The 23,465-nt window shown below is 43.0% G+C and overlaps 1 protein-coding gene across 1 annotated transcript; it reads right to left on the bottom strand.

The window, feature by feature from the left end:
• Window positions 1–9,445: 9,445 nt before the first annotated feature.
• On the bottom strand, window positions 9,446–18,959 carry LOC139542678 (von Willebrand factor A domain-containing protein 1-like). The gene is made up of 6 exons (XM_071348411.1): window positions 18,583–18,959; window positions 15,616–16,173; window positions 14,367–14,699; window positions 11,999–12,283; window positions 11,540–11,821; window positions 9,446–11,080 (listed from the first exon to the last, which is right to left on the bottom strand). Exons 1-6 carry the CDS (start codon window positions 18,665–18,667, stop codon window positions 11,052–11,054), a joined length of 1,572 nt encoding a protein of 523 aa, XP_071204512.1. The 5' UTR covers window positions 18,668–18,959; the 3' UTR covers window positions 9,446–11,051.
• Window positions 18,960–23,465: the final 4,506 nt, after the last annotated feature.

The following is a 23,465-nucleotide window of genomic DNA, read 5'->3' on the forward strand; positions in this document are numbered from 1 at the left end:
ACACTTGGGTCCGATTTCAGTAATAATGAAATCAGACCTTCTTGTTGCGTGTCTGATAATCTACCATTTATATAGGAGTGGTTAAAACATGCTAATAATGGTCCTTTGAGTATATCAAAAAACAAAAAAAGTTTTGTATACTTCCACTGGTATGCCATCCAGCCCTGGAGTTTTCCCATCCTTAAAGGCCCCAATTGCTTCAAGCAGTTCCTCCTCTGTAATTTGGCCTTCACACGAGTCCTTCTGTACAGATGTTAATCTTACATTATTATTAGGAAAAAAATCCATACAATTAGTTTTAGTTAGTGGAGATGGAGGAGCCTGAAACGAAAACATATTCTTAAAGTACTTTACTTCCTCTTTCAAAATATCATTTGGTGAATCATGCGTGACTCCATCATTTGTAACAAGTTTTAATTAAAAAAAATTGGTAGCATTTCTATATTGAAGATTGAAAAATAATTTGTTGCATTTTTCCCCATATTCCATCCAGTTCGCTTTATTTTTATAATATATTACACTGGATCTTTCTTGAATAAGTTCCTGCATTTCTTTTTGTTTTTCCTCTAACTTATTCTGTGCCTCTATGGTACCGTTTTTATTGCTATCTATCTGTACTGTTAGTCCTTCAACTTCCTTTGTTAATATGGACTCTTTTGATCTAAATTGCTTTTGTTTTATAGATGAGTACTGAATTGCATGGCCTCTAAAGGCACACTTAAAAGTGTCTCATACAATACGGGGATCTGCTGTACCTATGTTATGTCTGAAAAAGTCAGTTATAAATTCTTCTGTCCTAGTTCTAAACAATTTATCATCTAGTAGGCTTTAATTAAATTTCCAATATCCTCGCCCACGTGGAAATTCTGTAAGAGTAATATATTTGCCAATTATGTGATGATCTGACCGTGTTCTGTCCCCTATCAACACTTTTTAAACTTTTGGTGCCAGAGAGAATGGCATAAGAAAGTAGTCAAGACAACTAGCTTGATTAAGCCTCCGTCATGTATATCTCACTAGGTCAGGGTATTTAAGTCTCCATATATCCACTAATTCCAATATATCCATGACATTCATGATTTCCTTAAGTGCCTGAGGGTGATAGTTTGTAGTGTGATTTCCTTTCCGGTCCATAGAGGTATTTAAGACCGTATTAAAATATCCCACCATAATAATAGAGTCTAGTGTTGCTTGTAGAGTTGATAAATTCTTATATATATTTTCAAATAAGCTTGGATCATCATTATTCGGACCGTATAGGTTAATAAGCCATATCTGTCTATTGTCCAATAACATATTTAAAATAATCCATCTACCTTGAGGATCTGTTTGGACAATTTGCACATTTGGATCAAAATTATTGTTAATTAAAACCATCACCCCTTTTGAATTTCTTTGCCCATGGGAGAAATATATTTCGCCCCCCCTGTTCTTTTTCCACAAAACGTCATCTAAAATTGTTGAATGGGTTACCTGTAAACAATAGATATTATATTCCTTCTCTTTTAGCCAGGTAAATACTGATCGTCTTTTCTTATTATCTGCTAGGCCATTACAATTGTAACTGGCTATACTTATTTCACCACTTACCATAATGAGACACAACTTTCAATTATTTTTATCAAAATATATACATTTACATTTACATTTAAGTCATTTAGCAGACGCTCTTATCTGCTTGTAAACGTACCATTAAAAAGTAACATGATGATTGAGTGTCTATATAGCTGTACCATGATATTTGCATTGCTACTAAGTAAACCTCCAATTGGTCCCTACTGTTCTCCAGAGTTATTCAAGGAAGGAAATCAAGTCTCTCACTTGAGTATCTTACCTAGTTATTTATAGATCATCTCATTTTGCTCTTTTGTAGCTTTGGCAACTATGTGTGTGTGTTTTCTATCCCATTTTGCTCCCTTCCCTGTAGACTTTACAGACGCTCCACACCCCTTGGCTGCAATCCTTGTAATTTAGTGTGCCTTACGCGCATAACCCATGTGGAATTCCGGGTCTCCAGCAGCAATTGGAACTGCCGATCTGCGGTCAAGAACGAAGAGCTCATGTCAGCCTATGCTGCATTTCAGTCCCTTGACTTTTTGGCCCTGATGGAGACATGAATCATCCCAGAGAACACCGCTACTCCAGCTGCTCTCTCTTCACCTGACTACGTTTTCTCTCATAGTCAGAGAGCATCTGGTCGTTGAGGTGGTGGCACAGGGCTACTCATTCCTCCTAAGTGGAGATTTTCTTTTTTCTCCCTCTCACCTGTCCTTTTCTTCATTTGAATTCCATTCTGTCACTAGTTCACTCAAGCTTAATGGTGTTGTCATTAATGGCCCACCAAGTGCCCTTAGAGTTCCTCAATATAAGCAAATTTCCTGACGATGGCTCACCGCTCTTCGTACTTGGTGACTTCAACCTCCTGACATCTGCCTTCGATTAATTTATTTCCAACTCTTTCCCCTCCTTGCCTCTTGACCTATCCCTTCACCAGTCCCCTCCCACTCACAAGGCAGGCAATACCCCCCTCCAGGTCTCTGATCACTACTTTGTTTCCCTTTCTTCCTCCCTCTCCTCCAACCCTAGCCACTCAACCCCAATCCAGATGGTAATGTGCCGTCACAATCTTCCCTCTCTCTCACTACTCTCTCCTCTTCTATCCTATCATCTCTCCCTTTTGCTAAATCCTTCTCCTTCCTGTCTCCTGATTCTGGCTCTTCAACCCTACTCTCTTCCCTTTCCGCATCCTATGACTCGCACTGTCCCCTTTCCTCCCAGCCGGCTGAGCAAAAATGGAGGAAAACAAAACTTCCAGATGAACTATCATCCTTCACTTCCCTCCTCTCTACCTTCTCTTTTGCTGTATCCGCTACTAAAGCCACTTTCTATCACTCAAAATTTCAAGCTCTAACCTTAGGAAACTATTTTCCACCTTCTCCTCCCTCCTTAATCCTCCCCTTTCTCTCTGCGGACAACTTTGTCAACCACTTTGAAAAGAAGGTTGATGACATCTGCTTCTCATTCACTCAGCCTATTGAGTTCACTGGTCCCGCTCACACAGAACTACCCTTGACCCCTTCTCTCTCCAAATGAAATCCTGCGACTAGTGAGGTCTGGCCACCCAACAATCTGCCAGCTCGACCACATCCCCTTCTCCCTTCTCCAGACCATCTTTGGAGACCTTCTCCCATTCCTCACTTCCTTCAGCAACTCATCGCTGACCACTGGCTCCGTTCCCTCTGACATGAAAATGGCCCAAGTCCCTTCCCCTCCTCAAGAAACCAACACTTGACTCCTCTGACGTCAAAAACTACAGACTGGTATCCCTTTCTTTTCTTTTCAAAACACTTGAGCGTGCGGCCTCTGACCAACTCTCTTCGTCTCTCTCAGAACGATATTCTTGACCCAAATCAGTCAGGCTTCAAGACGGGTCACTCAACCGAGACTGCTCTTCTCTGTGTCACGGAAGCTCTCTGCTCTTCCAAAGCTGACTCTTTCTCCTCTGTTCTCGTCCTCCTAGATCTACCCGCTGCCTTCGACACCGTGAACTAGCAGATCCTTCTCTCCACCCTCTCAGGGTTGGGCGTCTCAGGCTCTGCACACTCTTGGATTGCATCCTACGCTATATATACAAAAGTATGTGGACAGCCCTTCAAATTTGTGTATTTGGCTATTTCAGCCACACCCGTTGCTGACAGGTATATAAAATCGAGCACACAGCCATGCAATCTCTATAGACAAACATTGGCAGTAGAATGGCCTTACTGAAGAGCTCAGTGACTTTCAACATGGCACCGTCATAGGATGCCACCTTTCTATACAAGTCAGTTCATCAAATTTCTGACCTGCTTGAGTAAGTGCTGTTATTGTGAAGCGGAAATGTCTATGTGCAACAACGGCTTAGCCTCGATGTGGCAGGCCACACAAGCTCACAGAACCAGACCGCCGAGTGCTGAAGCACGTAAAAATCATCTGTCCTCAGTTGTAACACTCACTACCGAGTTCCAAACTTCTTCTGGAAGCAATGTCAGCACAAGAACTGTTCGTCGGGAGCTTCATGAAATGGGTTTCCATAGCCGCACACAAGCCTAAAATCACTAATGCGCAATGCCAAGCGTCAGCTGGAGTGGTGTAAAGCTTGCCGGCATTGGACTCTGGAGCAATGGAAATGTGCAGGATCTGTGTCTGCACCACGTACTCTCACGACTGGTGTCCTCCAGGGCTCAGTTCAAGGCCCTCTTCTCTCTATACTCCAAGTCACTCGGCTCCGTTATATCCTCACATGGTCTCACCTATCATTGCTATGCGGATGACACTCAACTACTTTTCTCCTTTCCCCCTTCTGACATCCAGGTGGCAACGCGCATCTCTGCGTGTCTGGCAGATATCTCAGCTTGGATGTCGTTCCACCACCTCAAGCTCAACCTCGACAAGATGGAGATGCTCTTCCTCCCGGCAAAGGCCTGCCAGCTCAAAGACCTCTCCATCACAGTTGACAATTCAATGGTGTTCCCCTCCCAGAGTGCAAAGAACCTTTTTTTATTTTTTATGTTTTTTTATTTTAACAATGACGGCCTACCAAAAGGCCTCCTACGGGGGCCTGAGATTAAAAATAAATACAATATAAATATAGGACAAAACACACATCACAACAAAATCGCCACCGGAAAATGACCTATGCATAGTCACTTCGCTCCCACCTACATGTACAGATTACCTCAACTAGCCTGTACCCCTGCACACTGACTCAGTACCGGTGCCCCCTGTATATAGCCTCGTTATTCTTATTGTTACTTTTTATTCTAGCCTACTTGGTAAATATTTTCTTCTTCTTGAACTGCACTGTTGGTTAAGGGCTTGTGAGTAAGCATTTCACGGGAAAGTCTATTGTATTCGGCGCATGTGGGAAATAAAGTTTGATTGGATTTTTGACAACACAACACTACATAAAGAGAGACCTAAGACAACATAGCATGGCAGCTGTCGGGATTCACCTAGCGGTCATGATTTGGGGCTGTACAAATGTTTGATGTATTAGAATAATTGATTATGCTTATGTTATATTAATAGAAGGGGAGGGGTAATAAGACCTCCTTACATTTATAGGGTCCTAGACTACAGATTAATAATATATATATTCATTATATAGTTTTAGAATTGTTCCACAGTTGTTTGCTCTTTCTTTCTCTCTCTTATAAAGAAGACCCCTCTTAAAAATGTGTGACTGAGACAGAACTCTGCAGGGGAGTGTGGGAGGTAAGAGACTACTCAGACATTCCACAATAAATCAACTTTGGGGAGGGGACATTTATTGCCTAGTAAGGAACGAACCCTAACACAGCAACACATGACAACACAGCATGGTAGCACCACAACATAACAACAACATGGTATCAACACAATATGGTAGCAGCATAAAACATGGTACAAACATTATTGGGCACAAACAACAGCACAAAGGGCAAGAAGGTCTCTGAGTTGAACCCAACTGACATTTACTCCTGAGGTGCTGACCTGTTGCACCCTCTACAACCACTGTGATTATTATTATCTGACCCTGCTGGTCTTTTATGAACATCTGAACATCTTGGCCATATTCTGTTATAATCTCCAACCGGCACAGCCAGAAGAGGACTGGCCACCCCTCATAGCCTGGTTCCTTTCTTCCTAGGTTCTGGCCTTTCTAGGGAGTTTTTCCTAGCCACCATGCTTCTACACCTGCATTGCTTGCTGTTTGGGGTTTTAGGCTGAGTTTCTGTACAGCACTTTGTGACATCAGCTGATGTAAGAAGGGCTTTATAAATACATTTGATTGATTGATTGACAAAGCAGTCTGTTCACAAGCTAAAAGCATAGTTTTCCTTTTTAGAGAGGACATGTTAAGGCTACGCAGCAGTCAGCAACTAAGGCCAAAAAGAAACCAGAGGGGAAAAGGCAAAGCTATATTGCAACATCTTTGTCTAAATTCACCTCTGGAATCTTGAAACATGTTTCTCCTACTCAGGAGAGGAACCAGAAGCTTTCTGAGTTTGACCAGAAGATGGCAGAGCTCAACCAGATCGCTAGGGTCCCCTGGGACGTGGTGTAGCTGAGGCAAGGTCTGGGGATGATGGACAGCCATGATCAGGACTCTCCAGCTATTAGTCGCAACAACAACCAAAGTGAAAGCCTTGCAGATGGAGACAGAAAGGGGCGTACCTTGTCAGTTGTACAACTGAATGCATTCAACTGAAATGTGTCTTCCAAGTCTTTCAGACAGAGATGCAGCACAACCTGGTCCCAGGGGTAAACATAGCATTGTAAATGTAAATCTGGTACACTCAAATGAGTATGATATGTTACATTTCGTATGGTATGTATTCATTTCCATATGTCCATCATCCATTTCATATGAATGTACAATTCACATGATATGTTCCAAATTGCAATTCGTACAATTTGTTACGAATTTGCAGTGTATGATATGTTACGAATTTCAATTTGTTGTGGTTAATGTTAGCTAGATGGCTAATGCCAGCTAGGCTAGTGTTTAGGGTTAGGGGTTAAGGTTAGGGATAGGGGAAGGGTTAGCTAACATGCTAAGTAGTTGCTAATTTGCGAGATAAGATTTAAACACGCAACCTTCGGGTTGCTAGATGTTCGCTTCATACGTCCGCCTATCCACCCCGACCAACAACCCTACATTCGTTTTTGCGTTCAGTAACCTTCTGTCTTATGTAACCATATCATAGTAATTTGAGTGTCCCGGATTTACATTTCATGTGTTACGTCTAGTCTGAAACCAGGCTGTGAAGAAATACATGGCGGAGGTGTAGGATGGTGTGATCATGATTCAGGAGGAGAGCCAAAGGGAGAACAATGTATTCTGTTATATCCAGTATCTGTAAATGGAAGGGGACTGTGGAATGGCCACTGTATTCTATGTGGGCAGGGCTGATTTGCAGAAGAGGCAGGAGGACATGTGTGAGAGAGTGAACAGTATTCAGGAAGAGGGAGGAGGACTGATATGCAGGGGCCTATTGGCCATCTGGCAATTCTAGCAAATGCCAGATGGGCTGGAATGTTTTTTTGTTGGGTGGGCTGGGGTCACACAAACTCACATGCAAAGTCTAACACGGCAGCAGCAAAGAGACCTGCTCCGACTCTGTCATCAGTTAGACAGCCAAGATCATGGATCGTAAAAAACGGAAAGGGTGCCTATAAACATAGAAAGAGCATATTCCACATTGTCACCTCATTCAAAACGTCCTGTTTTTTGGGCGACTAAAACAATGATTTGGTCAAACAGTAAAGTGCATTATCCTCATGATGCCTGTAATAAAAGTATCAGCCCCTGTGCCTTTGCCCTCGATGGGGCCTGCTGCTGTGATGAGTGAGCCACTCCTATCTCCCCCATGCGCTCGAGAGAAATGCGTTCTGATCGTATAACATTTCTAAATGCAATTACGGGAAAAACACCACTTTCTGTAGGTATCCTTATTTCTTAACTCTCAATATTCATCTCAATAGCAATTATTTTACAACCAAGACATGTTGATATGGCTTTGTGATATGGAGCAACATGTTAAATGCGCCCTGGCTGTTGCCAGGGAATAGGCCTAAAGGTCTCATGGGTAGTAGCCTACAACTGCAACATTGAATTTACTGTTGGATGAATACATGGCTACTAGCAGTGGGCATTATATTTAGTTAGAGATCTACATAGTTAATGTGTTTTGAGTTTCCGCTTCCTCAGGTGTTGAACCCCAAATTAATTAGCCTATGATATTAGTACATAAAGATTTATGTAATTCATCTCTATTGAAAAAGAAAGTTGGTATTGGTGGTTCCCGGAGTGATATGGGCTGGTGTGGATAAAATGCCAGTGCTGAATTCTTGTCCCAGTCAGCCTCTGACGATATGATCTGGGAGGAGCTGAAGACTCTAAGAGGCATGTTGGAGGAGGTAAGGCCAGACCATCACCCCTGATGTCATTTCTAACCAGCTTTGGCCTCTGGCCTCTTTCCGAACTGTCTTTTCGTCCGTCCGTCCATCTGTCTGTCCATCTGTCTCCGCGCAGAGAGGTGTGGTGAAGCAGTGGTCAGCATCCTCCATCATGCCCCATCTCACCAACCCCGCCGATCCTTCCTCACGGCAGAGCTGGTATTCTCCACTCAGGCCCGACCAGACCACCAACACCCAGCCAGAGCCAGCCAGGCATGCCTGCACCAAGCTCCCCGCATGCCCCATTGTCCCCCTTGCCACACGCATCTGCACCTCCCCCTGGACAGACCGGGGAGCTCTCCCCTGCAATGGACACCCCCAAGCCCTCAGTGCCCTCCTCCAGTACCACACACCAAGTCCCTCCCGCTGTTTTCACCAATGGCTGCTCCTGCTCTGGACCTCTTTAGCAAATGACAGGAGTGGAATGTAATAGCCTAGTTGCCGTCTCTGTTCAGCTAAGTGAGAGTAAGGAGAGACGGAAGGAAGGGAAATGAGTAGCTAAAAGAATGTGAGAAAAAGAGGAGACCTCTGAGAGTGATCGTGATGAGGAGAAGCAAGGAACTGCCAACCCACAGGAGGATACTGTTAAACAACAAAGACAACTCATAGAACAGGAGTTAAAGAACAAACAGCAGATCCTCAAGAACTTGCAGCAGGATGGCGAAAGCAGAACAGGAGGCAGAGAAGAAAAGGCAAAATAAAGAACTGGAGATAATGGAAAAGGAGGAGAAAAAGTGTTGGGAGCTACAGAGAATGAAGGATAAAGAGAGTTTTTGAAAATGGAAGAGAATGAAAGGACAGAGGGGAAAAGGAAAAATAAGCAGGAGAAGAAAGAGAGAAGGGGACAAGAGCAAGAGAAGAAAGAGGGAGAAAAAGAGACGAGCAGGAGGCAAAAAAGAGAGCCGAGGAGGAGAGAAAAACGATTGAACAACGAGGATGAGAAGGCAGAGGAGAAAATGAGGAGGCGACAATTGGCAAAGAGCATGAGGTAAAAATGGCAAAGAAGAGGGAGGAGATGAGAAAATTAGAACGGGAGTTAGAGATGCATAGAATGTCTTACAGGGGACCACCCCTCCCAAAAAAAGAGTGGCTTTCTGTGGCAGCTTATGAAGACCATGAAATAAGACTCACCCTTTGACAACCTCTATTTCCAGCTTTTCCTTGCAAATCAGCAAAGGCAGGGCATCCATCTGTTTCATATTCATCATCATTTCTACAATCCCTTTAGAAATCAACCCTTCCTCAATTAATTCCTCTAATTAGCATCCCGATCCTCAATAAATAGTCAGTCATTCAGTCCCTGTGCTTTAACTGATGTACCACTGTGAGAGGTAACTGCAACAACCCAACACCATCCATCAATACTAGGCACTAAGAGACAGTTCTGGAAGTTAATGCAGTTAATGTTAATGCAAAAAAAAAAAGTGATGCAGTTAGTTAGGAGTGAAAATAACCAAACAAATACATTGTATTAGACCTGTAATCACTTTGGATATGCATGATCATTCTCAAAGAAAATCCTCTATGTTGTAAAACTAGTTCATTTAATATAGTGATGAACAACTCTCAATGTATTGAATATGAACAAACCAACATTGAAACCATCTAAAAATGATCAGTACAACTTCCACAGGGAGGCAGCAGAAACCAGCTGATAACAGAGCCACCACACGGCACAGACGTCAGTTCAACGTCTATTTTTGATTTACATTTGGTTGAGTTGTCAACTAACATGAAGTCAATGTGAAATCAACATAACATGTCACCATGTCATTGGATTTAAGTTACAAGTTGGGTGAAAAAGAGACGGAATTTCCATACGTTGATGACTTTTTGCAAATCCAATCAGTTTTCCACGTTGATTAAACGACATCGCTTAGATTTTTTGTTGTTGAAATGATGTAGAAACATTACACCTACAGTATGAATACGGTCCAAGGAATTTGGTAGAAGAATTCTTCTATTTCCTCTGCAGATCTATGCACCGTTGTGAAATGGCCAACCTGTATCACTGAATATACAATATCATCCAATGTAAGTCCTCCATGTATAAATCTTGGTAGTGATGGGTCAAAACAATCCTGGAAAATATCAGATTGATCCTTTATCGAAAAAACATCTGCAACATCTCACTGGTAGAACATCTTGTCTGTGTTTTATCAGTGCAGCAATGTAGAGAATCAGATTTTTCATTTGTTTAGAGGGGTTCCTCTCTGTTATTAAGGATTCTGTGTCCATTTGCCCTTCAATTAAAGTCTACATTGAGTTGGCACACATGTATTAAGTGTTACTAAAATATTACGAGTGGGTGCTTTGGGAAATATTCAGATTATTTTGCAAACATGGTTGCTCCTTGTGTATTGTAGAAGCTAGAAAAATGTGTTAAAATACATTCCTCCCCACTGGGCAAAAGCTGGTTGAATCAACGTTGTTTCCACGTCATTTCAACAACATCAAAAATGTATGAGACGATGTTGAATCAATGTGGAAAACTGATTGGATTTGCAAAAAGTCATCAACGTAAGGGAATTTCATGTTTTTTTCACCCAACTTTTAACATAAATCCAATGACATGGTGACATTTTCTGTTGAATTCAAGTTAGTAAATCACCAAATGTAAATCAACACGTCTGTGCCCAGTGGGTCTTGTTGATTAAAACGACATTATGCAAAATACCGTCAAGCAGAATGACCTTGATCTAGACTGAAATGCTTGGCCACTCTCTACATCTTATATCTAAAACAAACATGTTTACAGTGTGATTACAGGTTTTAGGCAATGCAAAGTAAATGTGAAAATCAAGATGTCTATATCGCTGGAGATAGCAACACAACTCAGTTAGGGTGCTTACTAATAGAGCAAGATCTTTATAGTACAGCAAGCCTATCTATCTATCTATCTAGCGTATCAGTATCTATTAGACAGTGCTTTGTAAGCCAAAGGCCTTGTGTCTTGTCCAGAAAGGAAAGAATGAACTGAAGGAGGGATGCAGGTTCAGATGCATTGTTCTTCTATCTCTTCTTCTCCTTCATCCCTCCATCCTTGGCATAGTGCCTGCTCAGCAATGTTATGATCTGTGGCCCCAAACCGATGCATCTGAAAGGCAGAAGGAAACAGACACACATAAAAATCTCATACCAGACCTTCCCAGTAGCAAGCCAAGAGTGTTAGCTAGTTGTTATGGAAACCCCAGTTGGCACAACCACAACCACACATTTTGGTGTGGTTACTTTGGGGCCAGACAGTTGTTTCCCAAAAATTATCAGAAGTTTTGGTGACATACTATAAGTGGATCATTGTTGCAATGTAGGCAAAAAATAGGCTACTGCTCCTCTTCAGATTCAAAATGCTATTCAAAACTCATCCTTATCCAAACAGAGAGATGGCTTGGGTGCATTCAAAAGTGCCAATTCTAGGATCCAATTAGAAATGCCCTAAAAAATTCCATGCCTGCTCCAATTGACCAACTCAACACAACTGAAATTAACTGACCCAACCAGCAGTGCTGAAAGGGTTCACTTCCTTATTCAAAATGGCAGCATCCTGTCCTCTCACCTGAATGAAACTGGGCCATGCAGCAGAGGCCCTCCCCGCGTGCCGTCCGGTAGACGGGCGACACACACACTCGGGTGGCGGGGGGCAGGTGTGTGAGGCGCGTGGACAGTGAGTTGGAAGGCAAGTAGAGGGAGGAGCGCGGGGCAGCGGTAGAGCCGTGGATGCCCTGTCCCTCCCAGGTGAGCCAGTAGCCTCTGAGGCCGTCCACGCTGGCTTTCCAGTCCACCTGCACAGAGTCACTGCCCACCGTGGTCAGCTGCAGGTCTGCTAGAGCCGGCCTCACTGAGAAGGGATGGAGGGAGGGAGGGAGAGAATAAGGCCTATGTGCTGCATTTATACAGTTCTATGTGAAGCATAATAGTCAATTTTGCACTTCCCCCTTTTAATACTTCAGTTTAAGCTTTGAGGCTAATACCATTCTACATCTGTGCCTAAGAATATATCCTCAATGCTCCTTACCCTCCTCAGTGCACACTTTGACAGACATGGCCCTCTCCCGGCCGGAGGAGTGCCGCGCGCTCACAGTGACCAGGTACTGGGTGTCTGGCTGGAGGTTGGTCAGCACGGTGGAGTTCTGCCCTTGGCCCACAGTAGTCATGTGGAGCTTCCCCCCCGACAGGGCCATGTACTCCACCTGGAAACTCTGGACAGACTCCGGCTGCAGAGGACCCCAGCTCACCCTCACACTGTTGGCCCCTGAGTCAGACACCGTCACCACAGCCGGGCTCAACACCTCTGAGGAGACTAAGTGATACAGTTGAAGTCGGAAGTTTACATACACCTTAGCCAAATACATTTAAACTCATTTTTTCTCAATTCCTGACATTTAATCCTAGTAAAGATTCCCTGTCTTAGGATCACCACTTTATTTTAAGAATGTGAAATGTCAGAATAATAGTAGAGAGACTGATTTATTTCAGCTTTTATTTCATCACATTCCCAGTGGGTCAGAAGTTTACATACACTCAATTAGTATTTGGTAGCATTCCCTTTAAAATTGTTTAACTTCCGTCAAACGTTTTGGGTAGCCTTCCACAAGCTTCCCACAATAAGTTGGGTGAATTTTGGCCCATTCCTCCTGACAGAGCTGGTGTAACTGAGTCAGGTTTGTAGGCCTCCTTGCTCACACATGCTTTTTCAGTTCTGCCCATACATTTTCTATGGGATTGAGGTCAGGGCTTTGTGATGGCCACTCCAATACCTTGACTTTGTTGTCCTTAAGCCATTTTGCCACAACTTTGGAAGTGTGCTTGAAGTGTGCATTGTCCATTTGGAAGACCCATTTGTGACCAAGCTTTAACTTCCTGACTGATGTCTTGAGATGTTGCTTCAATATATCCACATAATTTTGCTTCCTCTGACTCCATCTATTTTGTGAGGTGCACCAGTCCCTCCTGCAGCAAAGCACCCCTACAACATGATGCTGCCACCCCCGTGCTTCACGATTGGGATGGTGTTCTTTGGCTTGCAAGCCCCCCCTCCCCCCCCCCCCCTTTTTCCTCCAAACATAACGACAGTCATTATGGCCAAACAGTTCTATTTTTGTTTCATCAGACCAGAGGACATTTCTCCAAAAAGTACGATCTTTGTCCCCATGTGCAGTTGCAAACCGTAGTCTGGCTTTTTTATGGCGGCTTTGGAGCAGTGGCTTCTTCCGTGCTGAGCAGCCTTTCAGGTTATGTCGATATAGGACTCGGTTTACTGTGGATATAGATACTTTTGTACCTGTTTCCTCCAGCATCTTCACAAGGTTATTTGCTGTTGTTCTGGGATTGATTTGCACTTTTCGCACCAAAGTACGTTCATCTCCAGGAGACAGAACGCATCTGCTTCCTGAGCGGTATGACGGCTACATGGTCCCATAGTGTTTATACTAGCGTACTATTGTTTGTACAGATGAACGTGGTACCTTCAGGCGTTTGGAAATTGCTCCCAAGGATGAACCAGACTTGTGGAGGTCTACAATTATTTTTCAGATTTTCTCATGATGTCAAGCAAATAGGCACTGAGTTTGAAGGTAGACCTTGAAATACATCCACAGGTACACCTCCAATTGACTCAAATGATGTCAATTAGCCTATCAGAAGCTTCTAAAGCCATGACATCATTTTCTGGAATTTTCCAAGCTGTTTAAAGGCACAGTCAACTTAGTGTATGTAAACTTCTGACCCACTGGAATTGTGATACAGTGAATTATAAGTTAAATAATCTGTTTGTAAACAATTGTTGAAAAAATTACTTGTGTAATGCACAAAGTAGATGTCCCAACCGACTTGAGAAAACTATAGTTTGTTGACAAGAAATTTGTGGAGTGGTTGAAAACCGAGTTTTAATGACTCCAACCTAAGTGTATGTAAACCTCCGACATCAACTGTATGTAATAATATAATATTAAAATATATATAATATGGTGATTTACCAGGTGATTTTATTCTAAAGTGGAAGTGAAAGCTGGAATCCTTAATGGTGGAACTGCCACATCCGTTTCTGATATTACAACAACAAAGAAGATAATACAAACAACGAACAGTTTTTTTCTCGTCTGACATCATTGCAAGTGCGATAGAACAGCAGCACATGTACTAATTTTACAACGAGGCACAAGCTTCCCCAGCTCTACTTTGTCAACAAAACAAAAACAATAACAACGGCAGTGCGTTGGACAGTGGTGCTGTTTCCCCTACTGCGGATTCCATCTTCAAGAATGTTCAATATAGAGGCCCATGCTGGACACAACCCTAAAGACACCACACTCCAAGTCAACATTGTTAATTGTAACAATGTAAATGTTGTAAATGTCCAATGCAAATGTGCCACCTCCTCTTACCTGGCTTAGTGGTGAAGGTGACAGAGAGGGGGTTGAGCACCTGTAGGTTGGACTTGGGAGTCAGTGTGGCCATGTATGTGGTGTCTGGTTTCAGGCCCATCAGCCTGGCGGTGCTGGAGTCCCCTGGACGGGTCAGTCGCTGGTACTGACTACCACTGGTACTGGGGCTGGTACCAGCCCCCCCTGCTTCTCTTTCGCTCACTCCTAGACTGGGAGCCGGTCCAAACCGGATCTCATAGTAACCGGTCAAACCGGCCAGAACCGGTCGCCACTGCAGCATGGCGCTGTCTGTGGACACGTCTCGCACCTGGAGCCGTTCAGCCCGGAGGATCTCTGTTAGAGAAGAGACAGACTGAGACCGAAGGACTGAACCACTGGTGCAATATACACCTCCAGTGGAGACTCGTTTCACTTTAATAAATCGGAGGACGTGCTCATTGTAATGGCTGGAATGGAATGAATGGAAATTTATATTGGAACGATGGCGGTACCATACCATATTATCACAGTGTGCAGATTCCTTTCTCTCACTGGTAAACATTCATACTTGGATAACCAGAACAAGATGGCAAAAAAGAGAGGGAGGAAAGGGATGAGGAGTGGAGGACACACCAGTAAGAGAGCTCCTAGCTCAGACAGACAGACAGAGAAACTGTGGGTTCTCCAATGCATTCACAACTCGTGCCATAAAAACCCTCGAAATAGACAAACCAGTTCTGGAGGATACCATTGTAACAAATAGCAAACCAGTATTCAGGTTTCAGTATCAGCGGATAGGAACCTCAGGCACTCGCTAAAGGGACCCTGGATTCTCCTTCTATGTCGTAAACAAACTGTATTTACACTCTGCGTCCGCCCATCACTATGCATCATGTCTTAGAGCTACATATGTTTACTGGAAATGCCTGTGTGTCGATATGACTGTTACCCTATCTGAACAGAAAAATACCGTCTTGTCTATATATATCTGTCTGGCACCGTAGGGGGGCACGGTAGAGGGGGCTGGGTTGAATAATGTCTTTATTAATAGTCCCCCCTCTCTCATTCCAGTCTAAAACACACTGTCTCTCCTTCCCTCTATGTCCCACTGTCTCTAGGAGTGGGTATGTGATAAAGGAGTAGCACAGAGACATGGATTTGTACAGCAGCGCAGTTTATAGTAGAGCTCAAAAGAAGGTGTCAGGTCCATGTTAGTTGCAGTCAATTGTGGAATCAAATTGGACACACACAGAACCCCACACGCACTCACCAATAATGGCATCCCTCAGGTCCTCAGTGATGATACTCATATCGTCAATGTCCACAAAGTACAAGTGTGACTCCACAGGAGGGGTGACCACCTGCCGCAGCACCTGGTAGTTCCCGTGGCCCGTGGAGATCACCAGAACAGCCACGCCCTCCTCTCTCAGCTTCTCCATTGGTCCAATCACATCACCCGGCTTCACCCCATCCGTCAGCCACACTAGAACTCTGGGGAGTTCTTCCCTGGCCCCCGCACCACCACCGGGCTTCAGCACCCAGTCCTTGGCTATCCTGAGGGCCTCCTCTGTGTTGGTGTCGCCCCTCAGAGGCTTGGTGTTCCCCAGTGCCCCCTGTAGGCCAGTTTGGCTATTGTGGCTGTCAAAACCAAACTCAAGGCGGGGTTGGGTGCCCACCTGCAGAAGGCTCACCCTCACCTGGTCCTCACCCAATGAGAAGGGAAGGAGGAGCTCGGACAGAAAGCCCAGCATGCGGGAGTAGTCATATGATGAGACGCTGCCCGAGGAGTCCAATAGGAAGAGGACGTCACCTTCACAGCAGTTCAACACTGAGAGGAGAGGAGAGGTTACAGGTGGTGGACACACATTCAGTAGATTTTTACAGCTATAGGAGAATATAGATACATATGTATAGGCTATGGCTACAGATTATCATGCTAATAATATGTGAAAATGAATGAGAATTATATGCTCCCAGAGTTTAAATGCAGCAATATTTACACCTTCTCAGTCTGTCTCTTCCCCCCACTCCATGGTGGGTGAATTTCTTTAAGCATAGTGCTTATAATAAGTGTGTGAGATGCACAACAATTAGTGTATGTGGGAAACAGGGAAACATAGTGGTATAGTTAGTTAACCTACAAACTTCCCAAAGAGAAGTGGCAAACTCATAGCCACACACATTTACGGGGATATGTACAGTACAATCCTAGAGCAAACTGAGACGGTGTGGCATCTGTGGAAAAACCCACTACCACTTCCAACTTTCTCTCTCTCCCTCTGATTCCTTCTCCCTCCCTTAACTTTTTCCAGTGGTCCCCTCCCTGTTCAGTGCACGCACACAGAAATGAGTGGAGGAGTGAGAAACAAGTAATTACAGAAATTAGACAAGATCAAAACAAACCAAAAATAGGTATGAAGTGAGATAGATTAGAGTAGGGATGGGCGGATGAAGGACGGATGAAAGATGCTGTCACAACATTTAGGAAGACTAGGCAAAATATTCCAGATTTTGCCAAATTTCCATATTTCGTAACAGTAGCACGAAGCATGGCTTCTCATTTAAGGGAGAGGGGGTTAGGGGGAGAGAGGGGAGAGGGGGGAGAACAGTAGGAGCTACTGGGTATTGGTGGTATAAGGAGGGGTTAGGTTGGAGGTGGGGATAGAGAGAGAGACAGAGAAAGAAGAGAGAGAGAAAGAAGAGAGAGAGAGAAGAGAGAGGGTAAGGGGGAGGTGTGTTTTTGCAGTTCCATTTGAGAGAAGAGGAAGAATGTGCAGTAGTAGCATATGTGCTCAGAGCAGAAAGAGTGAGGGAGAGAGAAAGAGAGAAAGAGAGAAAGAGAGAGACATGCTAAGTTCATTGTCCAGCTATGAGTACTTTTGAAATGCACTATTTTCTTTGGGCCCTTAAAAGTGAATTTCTTCAGGCTTTAATTTGACGCTCGATCTGTGGTGGTTGTACTGACAAGAGTGTAGTGTTGAAGGACGAATTGCTGTGAGTGTGAAAACACTCTGCCTTTCTCTCTTTCACTCTCTTGCTTCCTAAAGAATTCACTACATCTGTCTTCTTGTTTGGACTTTGTACTCCTCCAGCTGCCTTAGTGGCCTCCAGGTTAAAGCGCCTGTAAACTGTACTTATGTATGTGTCTCTCTGGTCATGCCTATTTATTGTAAAACAAATATTTGCTTTGTACAGTATTAGCTTTATCGCAGTATTAGATTTACAGTACACCATGAACAAGTTTGACTAATATATTAATGGTTACACACTGAATGTAAATTATGAAACCCCATAACCTTGATGAGCATGGGAGTAACTGACTATAACGCTTTAGACCTGTTTCACACATGCATGGAAGCTCACACACACACACACAGGTGTGTACTTCAGATTGACAGCCCAGATGTGATAGAAAAGGCCTCATCCGCAGCTCTTCTTGATTCTAAAACATGATGTGGTTATATCACCAGGCTGTATCACAACCGGCCGTGATTGGGAGTCCCATAGGGCGGCGCACAATTGGCCCAGCGTTATCCGGGTTAGGGTTTGGCCAGGGTAGGCTGTCATTGTAAATAAGAATTTGTTCTTAACTGACTTGTCTAGTTAAATAAAGGTTAAATAAATAAAAATGAAAAATACATCATCACAGGAGATTAAACCTGAATAAACTGTGCTTCTCAGCCAGTCCTTAGTATTAAAAGCATTTCTATGTTTGAGTGCGATGCATAGAAAGTAATTAGGCTATCTTAGTCAAAGCATGTCTTGTCTATAAATGGAAGAGGGTGTGAGAAGTGTAATGTTCTGTACATTGTATCCTTACACTGAGTCATAAAAACAGACCACTGACAGATTGAATTGACTCACCACCAAGTTTACTTTTCACCACTACGGTTATGAGCTCTAGCTAACACATGCATGGTTGTAACAAGCATTCAATAATTATTATGGTGTTATAATCAATTAGATGTTTTAATTTACATCACAATAAATCATATGCATAAATACATTTAACTTAGCGTTAAACTTCTCATTAAAAGCCAGGAACAGGTATCAACATAGCATTTCTACAATTTTGACAGTAACCCATGACCAGTAGTCTATGATAAAATGATTGTGCCAATCTAATAACACCATTTGGAGATACTCTGACCTCTCCTCCCTAGTCTGTCAGTCATGTAGAACTAGGCTATAACATCCACCCACCACCAGACCACCGACCATCACCTGCAAAGCTCACCTGCTTCTGGTGCGGAGTTTTGACCACTGGACGACCACAGGAACACGCAAACCAGCATGCAAGTAAATAAAATCCGACCCTTCATTGCAAGGGTTAATTGTGATCTATTCCAGTATAAAGAATTATGACGATATCGAAAGGGCTTCCTCCAAAAAAGTGTCCATTGCCTGGACCGTCGCTCCAAGTGAAATGGTAATCAGCCTTACATTCGAGCTACTAATAGGCTATAAAAAGATTGGAACTTCACAAATCCTCACTTTCACTCAGACTTTTCCAGTTTTGTTTCTGTTTTTCTGGAACATTTTATTCTCGTAATATTTTCCCCAGAATATTGGTTGCTCGGGTATCCTCCGTGAGTTTGTGAGGTTAAAGGCGCCTTGAGCGAACTAGGGCGTAAGTGTTCAAGTCGGTTCTTCGCCCTGACTCCAGTCCCGTGTCCAGGTCCTCCCCTTCCAGTGTTCAATCGTCTTTCTTTTCAGTCTTTCAAGAGACTTCGAATAGCAAGAAGCTCAAGAGTCCTCTCGCCAAACGTCATTGCTCTGGAAAGGTGCCCATTTTCTCATAAAGGTTATCTTTACATTTTATGGCGAGTAGTCAATCATGCAAAAAGTGAAGTGTCTTGAAAATGTAAAACAACATAAAGAAGAATTGTAACTTTAAGCTTTGAAATTAACCAACGGAGATGCATAATTATCTGGGTTCTGTACACTATCCTATTATAACTACGAATTTTGGTTATGAGCCGTTGTAATTATGGATACTTTTATTACCAGTGGGCCACTGGTAATAAATCATTTTATTGAGAGTGCCTCCTCAAGATGACAGGCCTACATGTAGGCTATATTCTATTTAATGTGTATGTGCATGCTTAGTTAAATATGATACTATAAGATCATGTCAAATATTTTCTAAATATAGAATTACAGTATGCTGACAAACTGTTCACTGACTGGTGGACACAAATAATGGGGTCAAGCTCTTGGACTTCAGCATCAACTTTGCTCAAGTCATCAAAATAAATTCCATTAAATATTATTTTTAATTGAATTGCATCAGCCTATAGTGCCTCAGGGGAGACTTGGAGAATGTGATATTGGGATGGGGTCTATATGAGAGTGAAAAGCAGGCAGCTTTTGTAGGTGGGGGGGGGAGAGAGAGAGAGAGAGAGAGAGAGAGAGAGAGAGAGAGAGAGAGAGAGAGAGAGAGAGAGAGAGAGAGAGGTCATTTCAACAAAATAACTTAATGTGAAGAAGTTGAATCAACGTGAAAAACTGTTTGGATTTGCTAAAAGTTGTCAACGTAAGGGAATTTTGTATTTTTTTAACCACATTTTTACCTTAATCCAGTGACATGATGAAATGTTTTGTTGATTTCACATTGAATTCACATCAGTTGACAACTCAACCAGGTGTCAACTGAAATCAAAACTAGAGGTTGAAATGACTTCTGTGCCCAGTGGGAAAGGTCTGATGTCTAGAGACCTCGGTGACACCACATTACCCAAGCTTATTTTGATTGTTCCATTGTAACAGAACACTCCACCACACACCTAGTAACTAAACACTGAGTCTGTACAAAACAGTAAAAGATAGGGGCTGCTCTATGAAAGATAAGGAGTTTACCCTTTACCCTTTTTCGCGGCTGCAGCGTAGCCTAGTGGTTAGAGTGTTGGACTAGTAGGTTGCAAGATCGAATCCCCGAGCCGACAAGGTACAAATCTGTCGTTCTGCCCCTGAACAAGGCAGTTAACCCACTGTTCCTAGGCCATCATTGAAAATAAGAATTTGTTCTTAACTGACTTGCCTAGTTAAATAAAGGTAAAATACATTTCCAAAAATAATATTGTTTTGTTTGACCAGCCTGGTCTTATAGACTAGACGTAACATAGTAAACGTAAATCTGGGACACTCAAATTAGTATGAAATGTTACTTTGGTATGGTTACAGAAGACAGATGGTTACTTAATGCAAAAAAACAAATGGGGGTGGATGGATGGGCATAGAACGCGAAAGTCTAGAAACCCAAAGGTTGCGAATTCGAATCTCATCATGGACAACTTCAGTATTTTAGCTAATTAGCAACTTTAACTACTTACTTCTTTTGAACTACTTTTGAACTACTTAGCTAACCTTTACCCTAACCTTAACCCTAACCCCTAGCTTAGCTAACGTTAGCCAAACCAAACTAAACTAACTCCTAAACTTAACCCTAACCCTAACCCCCCCAGTCTGGTCCACTGTATAGTACACTGTTTATCTCAGCAGATCGGAGTCCTGCTCTTTGCACTGTCCAGTAAGCAGTAAATCAGTTAGAATTACCCACCTGGAATAACCTTGTATTGGTATGTGTGTACTGTATGTGTGTATATGTGCGTGTGTGTGTGCGCATATGTGCATGTGTGTATCTATGGCATGCAGGTTTTGACTAATGGATCAGGTGAGTGTCTGTGCTGTATGCAATTCACATCACATGTTGTTACAGGGGGACCAGAGTAAGGGAAATCATATCAACCCCACACCAGTTCATGTTGACACATTTCTATCTTCTCTCAGTAAGCATACGTTATGCAACCAAACTGGCTATCTGTTTTCACTTATTTGCACATACCCTAGCAATCTCTGTGGAAGAGTAGTTATGCTCCTCTGAGATTCACATGTCTTTCTGGAACAGTGTCATTGAAAGCGATTGGGCAAAGCTGCAAAAAGAGGTTAGTTGAGCATTTTTGGCAGTGGACAAGGCAATAGGAATAAGGGAGGAAGGGAGGTGAAAGAGTAAAGGAGGTGGAGACGGAGACGGACAAATGGATGACAAGTCTAATACTGTATGACACCTCCATCGCCCAACCCTCACAGTGTGACAACATGGAAACACAGACACACAGCATTTCGTGAGTGGAGGAACCTATTTTGTTAAATTCTGAACACTTGAAGTTTACACAACTACGCACCATTTGTAATTGGGGTTTATACAATCTCTTAACACTTTGTCAGCGCTCCTGCTGTTATTTCCCATTAAAACTTTGGCTCCAGTGCTTCTGGCATCACATCACAATGGAAACACAATTTCAGTAGTAAAGACAATTCTCCACATCACTCCTTGCCAGTTTTTGCACCTTCCTTCGCGAGGTTGAGGAATTTTAGGTTTATGAGCGTGCCATGTTTTGTAGAGTTGTGAGAATTAAGAGGTGGAGTGTTGACTTTCTCCAGACCTTTCTAGGTGAAACAAACGGCAGCGCAAAGATAGGAGAAAGGCGATGAATGAGAGGAGAGATTGAGCACCTATCTGATCAGGAGAAGTAAGAGGGAAAGTGGGTCAAAGGGAGATAAAATATGAGAACGAAGAACAGGGCGATCTGATAGGCAACAAAATAGACCAATTATTAATCCCCCAATCTGCTTGATGTCAGAAGCAAGCCCAAAGCATTCACACTCACAGCCCATGCATGCCAGGCCTAGGACACTCATGTGTAAGCTCATGTACTATTTTTGATTTGGACACCAGACATAAATAAAAGTAAAAATAAATTAGGAGGGGGAAGTCAGAGGGGTTTCCCATCACTGGGCTGTGTTGAACTTAATTGACCAAATGTCCAGCGTCTTCCTGACACGCTGTGATCCTTACTTTCCTGCGTCACTGGAACTTCCTGCTCTTCATGGGGTGTGCATCCTGCCCATTGCTCATCATGCGAACTTTGTTACCACATAGATGACTGTTTTATGGGCGCTTCAAAATAAGCCCCTCAGGACAAAATGGCTGACCAAGTGCAGGATATTCTACCATGCTTTGAGAGCCAGACAGCCAAACTGCATCGAGCTCAAAAGGAAATGATTCATCATAAGACCTCCTAAACAAATATGACAAGTTACATTAAACACAACATACTGTACATTGCATGGTACTTTTGACTTAGATCATGGATATGTTAAACATCCTGTATGTTGAACTTAGGGAGGAAAACATACTACACTCATCTGTGCACTGTCTTCATGTGAATTAATGATTCAACTACAAGATTCAACTAGCAAGGATACACATCTTTTTTGCTATTTTCTGCACTGAGTCTTTCCCAAATTCTAGGGGCCAACACCCTCTGTGTAACATTTAAAGTTTCCATAGTGAAATATTACAGTTTCCCATATTGCCAAGATCGACTAATGGAAGTTCTCTCTAAAGTTGTGCTGGCTTCTCCAGAGGACTGGTCTGAAAATAGCCTTATTGTGACAGGGAATGGTGGACTGTCATTAGAGTTGGTGTTCAAATGGGGTCATCGTGATGAATGGCTTATTTGGAGAAAAAAACTTATTGGGGTAAGTTTTGCACAATTTAAACTGTGCCTTTGGAAAGTATTCAGACCCTTTGACTTTTTCCCCCCAAAAATTACGTTACAGCCTTATTCTAAAACGTATTACATTTGTTTTTTCCTCATCAATCTACACACAACACCCAATAATTCTAAAGCAAAAACAGGTTTAGAAATTTTTGCAAATGTTTTTTAAATTTTTAATACGGAAATATCACATTTACATGAGAATTCAGCCCCTTTACTCAGTACTTTGTTGAAGCACCTTTGGCAGCGATTACAGCCTCGAGTCTTTTTGGGTATGACGCTACAAGCTTGACACACCTGTATTTGGGGAGTTTCTTCCATTCTTCTCTGCAGGTCCTCTCAAGCTCTGTCAGGTTGGATGGGGAGCTTCGCTGCACAGCTATTTTCAGCTCTCTCCAGAGATGTTCGATCGGGTTCAAGTCTGGGCTCTGGCTGGGCCACTCAAGGACATTCAGAGACTTGTCCCGATGCCACTTCTGCGTTGTCTTGGCTGTGTGCTTAGGGTCGTTGTCCTGTTGGAAGGTGAACCTTCGCCCCAGTCTGAGCTCCTGAGTGC

Source organism: Salvelinus alpinus, chromosome 17 (genome assembly GCF_045679555.1).
Source record: "Salvelinus alpinus chromosome 17, SLU_Salpinus.1, whole genome shotgun sequence".
In the NCBI taxonomy this organism is placed as follows: domain Eukaryota; kingdom Metazoa; phylum Chordata; class Actinopteri; order Salmoniformes; family Salmonidae; genus Salvelinus; species Salvelinus alpinus.